The sequence below is a fragment of the Zea mays genome, chromosome 9, assembly GCF_902167145.1.
Source record: "Zea mays cultivar B73 chromosome 9, Zm-B73-REFERENCE-NAM-5.0, whole genome shotgun sequence".
Taxonomy (NCBI): Eukaryota; Viridiplantae; Streptophyta; class Magnoliopsida; order Poales; family Poaceae; genus Zea; species Zea mays.
Window position 1 is genome coordinate 124,349,326 of NC_050104.1, and position 10,273 is coordinate 124,359,598.

The following is a 10,273-nucleotide window of genomic DNA, read 5'->3' on the forward strand; positions in this document are numbered from 1 at the left end:
GTTCGATGAAAGTGTGGATCATCATTTTTTTTGTAGGATCTAGCTTGTTCAGTGTCAATAGTGCGGTCATGCAACTTGGCTGATCAGGATTCTTCCGTCGCCACAGTTAAGGAAACGTGCGCGGCCTCCGGCCGTCCACGTACTACTCCACATACTAGCTTGCTCTCTCCTCGTCCCCATCCACATCCCCATCCCCATCCATCCATATCATGCTCCAGGACGCAGCGACCCGTATTATTTATGTGCTGGGTTAGCTAGTCACCATTATAGCAAACTTAGCTAGCTAGCTACCTGCCTATAATGGAGCGGGAGCAGGAGTTGGACCTTGAGCTCACCCTCCTCCCCTCCGCCTGGGCTACGCAGGAAGAGGCGCCCGGCTTCTTCCTCTGCACGTACTGCGGCCGCAAGTTCTGCACCTCCCAGGCGCTCGGCGGCCACCAGAACGCGCACAAGTACGAGCGCGCCCTAGCCAAGCGCCGCCGGGACATCGCCGCTGCCTTGCGTAAGCACGGTGTTCCCGTGACGCGCGCTGGCCAGTTCCACGCCGGGGCCAGCCCCAGCGCCAGGGCCACTGCCGGAGTCGCTGGATCTGAACGACCTGATGCTGGGAGGGAGAGGCCAGTGGCGGTGGACGAGCTGCAAGGTGCTCCGGCGCCCTGGCAATCTGGCGGCCTGCTCCACCAGGTCGAGCGCACAGAGGAGCTGGATTTGTCCCTCGGCCTGTGATTATTGCGTTCTCCCGATCCATGTACCACTTCCATCTCCTTGGCTTTGCGTATTTAAATTGCTATATACATGCATGTATATATAATGTGATTGCTTTTCTCCCCCAGAGGCCAGAGCGCCTTTAAATTCGTCAGTGTGTGCTACTTGCACGTTACTGGTTGATATTTGACCATGAGAAATTGTTTTTCTTTCGGGTTTTATGTCAAATAATTCATGAATTTACACAGTGGGCTCCAGTTGTTTCTTCTTAGGTGCATCTTCTTTAGAAGATGGGCGATTTAATTTTACCATTAATTCATGCATTCCATTGAAATGTTGTTTGAGGGTTTTCCATATTTCGCTTCTAGTGATCCAGGATTATGCATATTGCCATATTCCATGTGAGACTTTGCTCACCCGGCCCGATGATCAAAGTACTAACTCTTTCAACTTCATATATAGACCAAAATAAGCCTTCTTGATAATATATATCTACATCCAGTCAAATATATATTGTTGAAGACAGCAAGAAGTAAAAAATTGTAGGGTAAATTATATATCTCATGCATGTGTACCACACAGCTGCTTCTGAATTGTATTTGTATTGCTCAACCTGGTGCACCACGACAGAGTCATGAGTTTTAAATGTATTATCAGCATTTCATCCGATCCAAGCAGATAGGGAGCAAGTACGTACTTACATGATCTAGCACTGCACTATATTGCTGATGGAAGGAGAAACATTAATTAATTATATATATAAAAGATCAGAATCATTATTCCACTGTGATCTCGCCCTGTTTCTCATTCCTAAATTAAAGAAATGAGGATGTGTGCATATATATATGTAGCTAGGAATATGGAGATCGAGCACAGTTGTTTTGTTGTTCAAAGTAAATACAGTTTACATTCTTAAATAATGCATATGTGCCAAGAATGTGGTTTCTGGGTAGTGGATATTCGTTCAGTTTGTCTCCTTGCGTAGGATTCTGAAATGCAAACCAAGCTATATATGTGGCAGGCCATACATGCTAAGGTCAATCTAGTAGACGGTAGCATGCTTAAAACATATTTATATTTCACTTAGGTCACGATACACTAGTGGAGAAAGAGGCTTTTGTTCAAAAACATTAGACTATCTCCAGCAGATTATGCATACCGGATGCTTTAGAACCGATACTAACTTAATTAAGTGTTAGTACCGGTTTAGCTGTCGTGTCCTCATAAAAAAAATATTAGTACTGGTTGTTGTCCATAACCGGTACTAATGTTAAGTCATTAGTACCAATTGAAGATACCAACTGATACTCATGTACCTTGAGCTGGCGCAAAGAATAAAGAGGACTTTAGTACCAGCTCTAGGCAAGAACCAGTACTAAAGGTACCTTTGTAGTTCTCGTCCATAAATTTCAGTTCCATCCTAGAAAAAAATAATACCAATTCTTTTATGAACTGGTACTAAAGATATTTTTGGTTCGCTTAGAAGTCTCCAGTATCGGTTCTTTGTAAGAAGTGATACTAAAGTGCCACCCTATAAATTTGGCCTTCTCCATGACTTCCCATTCTCCTCTTCTTCTCATGCCCTTCTTGTCGAACTTGTCGAGCCCTCTTCCCACACCACTAGAACCTATCGAGCACATGCGCCCACGTCCTTCCCATGCCGCTAGTTTTCATGTCGACCTTGCACCATCGCCATATTAACAGTGATGTCTCATCCTCACAATCAGCTCATCAGAAACTAAAGCTTTGTTATACCGTTGCAACACATACACACAATCCTAGTATATTCAACTAGTGGCAGTATGCTTGTGTATCTTTGCTACAGAGTTTGAATTTCCCACACACACTTGCAAGCTTGATATATAGAAAATAATGGTTTTCCTTGTTGTTTATTTTTTCTTGTGGTCCATAATGCCCCAGTGGTGCATAATATAGAGCCACATCTCTTCAACAAATAGAATTTTGTATCATGAAAGTCGTGACTCAAAGTAGTTGGCTTTAGGGTTATTTCAACAAGTAAAACCATTATTGAGCTAAACCTTAAAACCTATGTTTTGTTTTATATGTTTTTATAGGAATCATGCTAAGATATATCATCATGAAATGGAGGAGAAGTTGAATTATGAACTAGCCCTGAGGCAGAAAATAAGAAAGATACATCAAACTGGCTCGTAAGACTATAAGTTATGTTCTATTAAGCCCTTATGACTATGAGTGACATTTCAGTAAACTAGCTCTATAGAGGTATGAGTGATGTATCAGTTGAGTATATCTTTTCATTTCTTGATAGTTTCCCTATAAAGTATGTTGCCACACCAATTTGCCTTTGTGTTACTATTGTCATCACCGAGATGAAGGCCACAACAATTTGTCTTCTCGTCGCTACTGAAGGACCGAGGTGAAGGAACACTTAAAAGAAGAAAATACCTGAGGTGGAAGCACTAATAGACTTCTTATCTAAGTCTACAATATTAATGTTGATTTTAGGATAATAAATTGTCTTAATTTTGAATTTAATATAATAAAACTTGCTATTAATGCTTCTGGCAAATCATAATTTATGAAGATCAAGGAAGGAACTTCCTTTGGAAAAGTTTCAAGCAATTCAAGAACTACTATTACTATTTATTTATATTATTATACACATATTACTATTTGTATATATTACTATACTAGTTGCATATACATTTGTATATGTATGTCCCATTAGGAAGGATTGTTGTTACTATTTGTATATATGTCTCTTTGAAAAGAACTACTTGCTTGTACATTTTTATGTATATATATATATATTAATTAATGTATATCTATTAAATATCCACCAATAGCATTCTATAAATAAATAGAATAAAAAGAAACTTTAGTACATGTGCTTGGCCCGATCTAGTACTAAAAGGTCCTACTTTAGTACCACTTCGAGTAAAGAACCAGTACTATATGTCTCTCTTTAGTACTGAGAGTAAAAATTAACGCACTTAGCCCCATTTTCTAAGTACCAGTTGGGAATCTAGTATTGTAGTGTGTTCCTAACCGGTACTTATGACTATTATTCTAGCAGTGATAAACTCTTCAGCTTAATTCATCATGTTGATTTTATAATAACACTGAACAGAATGGACATGGAAGAACAAGGCCTTTAGAACTAATCAATAAAATTCTCTCTCATACTTTTCAAATATATATTGATAGGGAAAACAAGCTTTATATATATATATAACTAAAGGCCTTTGAAGCACATGGTATATATATATATATATATTAAGCCATGTGCTTCAAATAACTAAAGGAAGTTTAGGCCAGACAATGTCATCTAGTTGAGCCGAACCAGACCAAGGCGTCTATAAAAACAGCCCAGATCCCTAGGAATTAGAGTTTCGGGGCTTGAAGGCAGCTGCAACTGTTTGAGGCATGAGCGGTGGCCGAACATCCACGACAGCTTCCTACGGCGCGAGACGTACGCGAGCGGCGTGAGGCACGAGATGCGGCCCAAAGCGACGTCGGCGAGCAGCGGCCCCATGCTATGTTGGCGAGCGGTGCCCCAAGACGCGAGAGGTGTGGCAGCGCGAGCTAGCGTCTACTACGACAACCGCCCAACGTCGAGCGGCGGCACGAGCGTCTGCGGCAGCAACCGCCCGATGCCGAGTGGCGATGGTGGTGGTGACCACCCATGGCAACATCCGAAGACAATGATCTCCTCCGATCTGGCGCGTCTCGGGCGTCCTTCGACGAAGACTACCTTTGATCTGTGGCTTCGGAGGCATTCGCCAATCCGATGCCCTTAGGGTCATCCTCTAGCGACGTCCTCCCACCGATCCATGTTTATGCCTTCCATGATTCTGTTTTATGCCTACTACTTACACTATTTATGTATTCTATTGAGGATTTTTATGATGATGAATACGACATCTCTCACGTGACTTCAGTTTTTTATGGTAACCACCTGAATTTATGCACATTTCTTACTGCGATGTCAAACGTGATATCACGCTTAACATTATGGATTTTTGTACTTACCACTGTCAATATTTATGCTTAAAATTAAGGGTGTTTATGCTTAAACATGTGGATGTGCCCACCAATGTCCCGCATGCATATTTTTCGCATGCACAGTAAAAAGGGAATCCCTTAATTTATGGTGTTTGTGACTGCCATTAAAATCAATCCCTTAATCAACTCTCCTAATGAACTCTCGTAATCAACCCCCTAATCAAATCGCTTGATTTATGGTGGTCACATGGACGTGGGAGCAGTTGGTTGAGAGTGAATCAACATTTACGTTGTTATATATCACTATCTATGCTTTAACTTGAGAATTTTTATGAGCAGTTATACAAGGCATCAGAGTTACCAACGCCTCTCACTTTGACTCGGTATTTACGATCATAATTGAGGGTTTTTACGCTCAAAATGGAAGGTTTTTACCCTCGAACATGTAGATATGTTCACCAGTGAACCGCATTGCCGGATTTTTACGTATTGTACCAAGTTGCATAAATAACTACATCTTGTAGCATAACTAGTATTGTTATATATCATAAACTAGTTATAATGAGCTTAGCTGCATGACTGTAGGAGTGATCCTATATTTATGTAATCATCCAATTTTTGTGCGCATGCAGTGGAAACGAAAATATCTTCCAAAATTTTCGCGGGAAATTTGCTATTTTGTCACTCTCAGTTGTGAACTTCTCTATTTTAGACCCAGGCCCACAAATCATAGACACAGATAGTCCCACAAGTCATAGACAGAGGGTCACATAATAGCATTTAGCCCACGTTAAAAAGGCTAAAATAGCAAATTTTTCAATTTTTGCACATGCAATGGAAACTCCCACTATCTTCCATAATTATCGGATCTACCATAAAAATAGGATGTGCATGCATGTGCCTGCGCATGTGCATGTGGTCCAGTGGTTGGGGCGAGGTTTTTATGCTATCTCTATGAACTATCTACACTATTTTCGTGAAGTATTTCTGTTATTTGCGCAAACAAACAGAACTACAATTTATGGTGTGTGTCCCACGAGGGGGTTGGGATGTTGGACCGGGGGTTTGACTGACGCGCGGAAGAGAGGTTTGACCTGGTGCACACAGACGTGGGATGTGGGTCGGCGTGTCGGTGCAGTCCAACTAGGTCGCAGTGGTGGTCGATCATGGCTTCCTCTACCATTTGAAAGCCCAGGGATTCCAATATACCTTCTATATATATTTATATATATGGAGGGGCGCTATTTATCACCTTAGCTGATGGACCTAAGGGTTTATCACCTGCATCCAATGGTGCAGTCGGATCAACCAGACACATGTGGCTAACTCGATCAGATGCAGATGATGAACTATTGATTTGTCACCCTACGTGACAAATAGCATTGATAGGGCAGCACCATTTGACACCCCAGACGATGGTTACCACCTTGGAATAACTTACAAAATGACGAATAACTTAATGATTTGTTAAGTCATTTTTGGGTGGTTATCATCTCCTAGGGCTTGTTTGGAAGAAAGAGTATTGGAGAGGATTGAAGGGTTATAATCCCTTGCTATTCAAAATTGAATAACAAGGGATTATAGTCCCCACAATCTTCTTCAATACTCTTGTTTCCAAACATACCCCTAGGGTAACGCGCGCGCCCACACACGTATATTTGTCACTTTAGATGATAAATCCAAAGGTCTATGACGCACACATAGTAGTGCAGGTTGAACCAATCAGGGCATGTGTGACTAAACCGATCGGGTGCATAAAATCGGATACATGTGATAAATTATTGGTTTATCACCCTACTTAAGCGACAAATTGCATACGTTTTGGTTTGTTACACTGTAGATACCTAATTGTATATCACTTGAAATCAAACTAGCTAGCTCCTAGGAAAGAAACATAGCAGGGCCGGGCCGACAAAATTTGAAGCCTTGTGCCAACTAAAGTAGTAAGATCTATATTTTTAATTAAAAATAACCAATAACAATCTAAAACTTTGAAATAGCATATGTATATTGTAATAAGATATATAAAGAAATATCTGAATAACATCGTTCTTTTAGTGGATTTAAAAAAACCCTTCTATGATATACTTATATTGTCATCACTTCATTCTCAGAGTGGTATTGTCGCTAAATAATATGCTTTTTATTGTGTTATAGTATGACTTTAGTAGCTTTAATTTAGAGAAACTTCGTTCGCAGACATATGTTAGGATTCTGTATGATATAAGTGCTGCTTTGTTTTGAGTTAGATTGCAGAAAATTTCAGACTAATTAACTAGTTGCCTAAATTGCAAATGAATCGGTGAGGTAGTCTCTACTACGTGTTTTCTGTACATGACATGGATGTATACTATTGACTGTCCACTACTGTCTAATGTATTGACCTTGGCCTGCATTATTTCAGAAGCATACGCAAAGAGACAAACAGAACGAATTCTATCCACTAGTCAGAGACCACGTTCTTTGTACCTGCACTATTTCAGAATGTAAACTGTATTTACTTTCAACAACAAGACAACTGTGTTTGATCTCCATCTTCCTCTAAAAACAGGGAGTGCACAGTGGAATGGCTGTTTGATATATATATTCCATAAAAGCAATAGTGCGGTGCTAGATCATGTAAATACTGCTAGCTCGTTATATATCTTAGCTTGGATCTGATAAAATGCCAATAATATTCTTATAACTCATCACTCCGGCATTCTTACGAAGCACTAGAAAATACAATTCAGAAGCAGCAATATCTGACTGGATCATACCAAGAAGAAGGCTTATTTGGTCTATGAAGTTGGAAGAGCTACTGCTTTGTTCTTCGGGCGGGTGAGCAAAGACTCACATGGAATATGGCAAATATATATGCACAATCCTGAATCACTAGAAGCAAACGAAACGAAACATAATAGAAGAAAAAAGAAACCCTCGAACAGCATTTCAATGGAATGCATGAATTGTCAAATTAAATCGCCCATCAAAGAAGAAAGAGCTGAAGCGCGCTGTGTAAATTCATGAATTATTTGTACTCCTTGACATGAAACCCAAAAGGGAAAACAATTTCTCATGGCCAAATATCAACCAGTGACGTGCAAGTAGCACGCACTGACAAATTCATGGAGAGATCGTAGAAGGTACATGGATCGGGAGAAGCGAATAATCAGAGGCCGAGGGATAAATCCAGCTCCTCCGTGCGCTCAACCTGGTGCAGCCAGGGCACCGGAACACCTTGCAGTTGCAGCTCGTCCACTGGCCGCCTCCCCCTCTCAGATCCGGCAGTGGCCCTAGCGCTGGGGCTGGCCCCGGCATGGACCTGGCCATCGCGCGTAACGGGGGCACCGTGCTTACGCAAGGCGGCGGCGATGTCCCGGCGGCGCTTGGCTAGGGCGCGCTCGTACTTGTGCGCGTTCTGGTGGCCGCCGAGCGCCTGGGAGGTGCAGAACTTGCGGCCGCAGTACGTGCAGAGGAAGAAGCCGGGCGCCTCCTCCTGCGTAGCCCAGGCGGAGGGGAGGAGGGTGAGCTCAAGGTCCAGCTCCTGCTCCGGCTCCCGCTCCATTATAGGTAGGTAGCTTAGCTAGATAAGTTTACTATATAGGAATAATATATAATAGTGGTAACTAACCCAGCACATAAATAATGCGGGAGCATGATAGGGATGGGGATGGGGACGAGCTGAGGTGTGGAGAGTACGCGTGGACGGAGGCCGCGCACGTTTCCTTAACTGTAGCGACGGAAGATTATTCCAGGGCCAAGTTGCATGACCGACAAGATCCTACGACGAAAAGAAGATAATGATCCAACCCGTGACTCGATAGCTCGGCATGAAGCGCCCGGTACAGCCATAGCATAATAAGCCTGCACAGACTGACGCAGAGGCGCAGAACACGGCCGGGCACAGGCCACAGCTCGCTTTCCTTGCACCAATCGAACGGCTCCTCGGACAGAATTCACCTGCATCATACAGGCACGCCCATTAATCCTTTGTCGCCATTAACAGCTGAGCTCCAGTATATATACTCTCACTGTTTCACTGCTATGTTTGTCCATGGCCGTATCGTCACTACTCCATCCGCCCCACAATATTGGTAAAACGCGCGACCAAGCTATACACTATATAAATGTAGAATATTTAATTGAGATATAATAGAGGTGCATAATCCTGTTGACTACTCATGTATTTTTATCAAGGTATCGAAAAGATTATCGCTTTCCCCTACTCCTCGTTAAAACCCGTCGCAAGAAGGTCCTCACAAGAGTCAAGCTCCTAATCAGGTAACTTCGTGGATAGACTATAAGTCTTCTCTCTCAACACGTGGGTCTTCAAGATGTCCTCTCTTGCACCGCTCTTTACCGTCTTCACTATCAAACTTCCATCTTAACCACTACAGACCCCATTATCGTCAGTACATTTTTTAGAGTGAATTTTCTATGAAAAATACACCTAGCACTTTCAGTCATGACTCTTTTGTACCTGAGATTCCTGAAGTGGTAGTACATGCTAACATTGAAACCCATGTAATAAATTCAATGGAGGATAATAGTATAGTCACTTGAAAGAATAAGAGACAGAGGAGTGCAAAGTCTTTTGGTGAATACTATGTTATATACCTCATGGATGATACTCCCAAAACCATAGAAGAGTGAGAGTCACCTAAGGTCCTGTTCGTTTTGTGCTGATCCATAGGGATTGAGGGGGATCAAATTCCCTACAAGTCAAAATCCTCTCCAATCCCTTCCAATCCCCCTTAATCCCTATGGTTTTGGGATCAAACGAACATGGCCTAATGGGGGGTGAATAGGTGATGCCTATAAAATACAACTTTTAACACAAACTTGGTCTAAATGAAGAATTACTTCAAAACTAAACCAAGTGAGCGAAAGAAGAAGAGAGAAGTTCTATTCACTTGATTGCTCTTTCAAGATATGTAATAAACTAAGAGCAATATTGCAAGTGAAAGTTAGAACTTAGATAGAGGAAGAACAATCGCTATGAAAATAGCACACAAGACACGTCGATTTTTCTCGTGTTTCGGCCAAGCCTACATCCACGTTGTGATGTCTTGTTCTCAGCCACTCTCAAGCGATCCTATGATCAACTTGAGTGCCACGGTCTTCCTTATATCAATATGGATCCCCTCACAAAGGATCTACATAAGTTGGAGTCTCTTGTAGTCGTACATAGTTTGATGGAGTTTACAACTCAAAAGCACAGCAAAAGAGAGGGAGAGTGCACACACAAGATCAAATGTAGAAACACAACGCAAGAGAGAAGATCACAACATAATGCTCTCAAAGAATGTCAAGAACTACTCAAAATGATGCCCGGATCTCACTAGAATCACACGAACACATTATCGCTGAGTATGGGAGTGTTGTATTGCTCTTGTAGTGATTGGTTGCTGAAGGAGTGCGCCATGGGATCCTTTTTATAGCCCAAGGCAGCCCCATAGTCATTGTTCCTTCCTTCTAAAAGTTCCTGAAAATCTGCTATCTTCAGGGGCACCGGACCGATCTGGTGCACCACCGGATCGGGTACATGTACACTAACTATCTCTAGGATCCTCACAGCCTCCTTCCTTCTGGGGAGCGC

The 10,273-nt window shown here is 42.1% G+C and overlaps 2 protein-coding genes across 2 annotated transcripts; one reads left to right on the forward strand and one right to left on the reverse strand.

Moving 5' to 3' along the window:
• Positions 1–208: 208 nt before the first annotated feature.
• LOC118473385 (zinc finger protein 11-like) lies at positions 209–885 on the forward strand. Its single transcript, XM_035962643.1, has one exon. It carries the CDS (start codon positions 301–303, stop codon positions 724–726), a length of 426 nt encoding a protein of 141 aa, XP_035818536.1. The 5' UTR covers positions 209–300; the 3' UTR covers positions 727–885.
• Positions 886–7,314: 6,429 nt separating this feature from the next.
• LOC118473386 (zinc finger protein 2-like) lies at positions 7,315–8,247 on the reverse strand. Its single transcript, XM_035962644.1, has one exon. The coding sequence runs from the start codon at positions 8,237–8,239 to the stop codon at positions 7,844–7,846; it is 396 nt and encodes a 131-aa protein (XP_035818537.1). The 5' UTR covers positions 8,240–8,247; the 3' UTR covers positions 7,315–7,843.
• Positions 8,248–10,273: the final 2,026 nt, after the last annotated feature.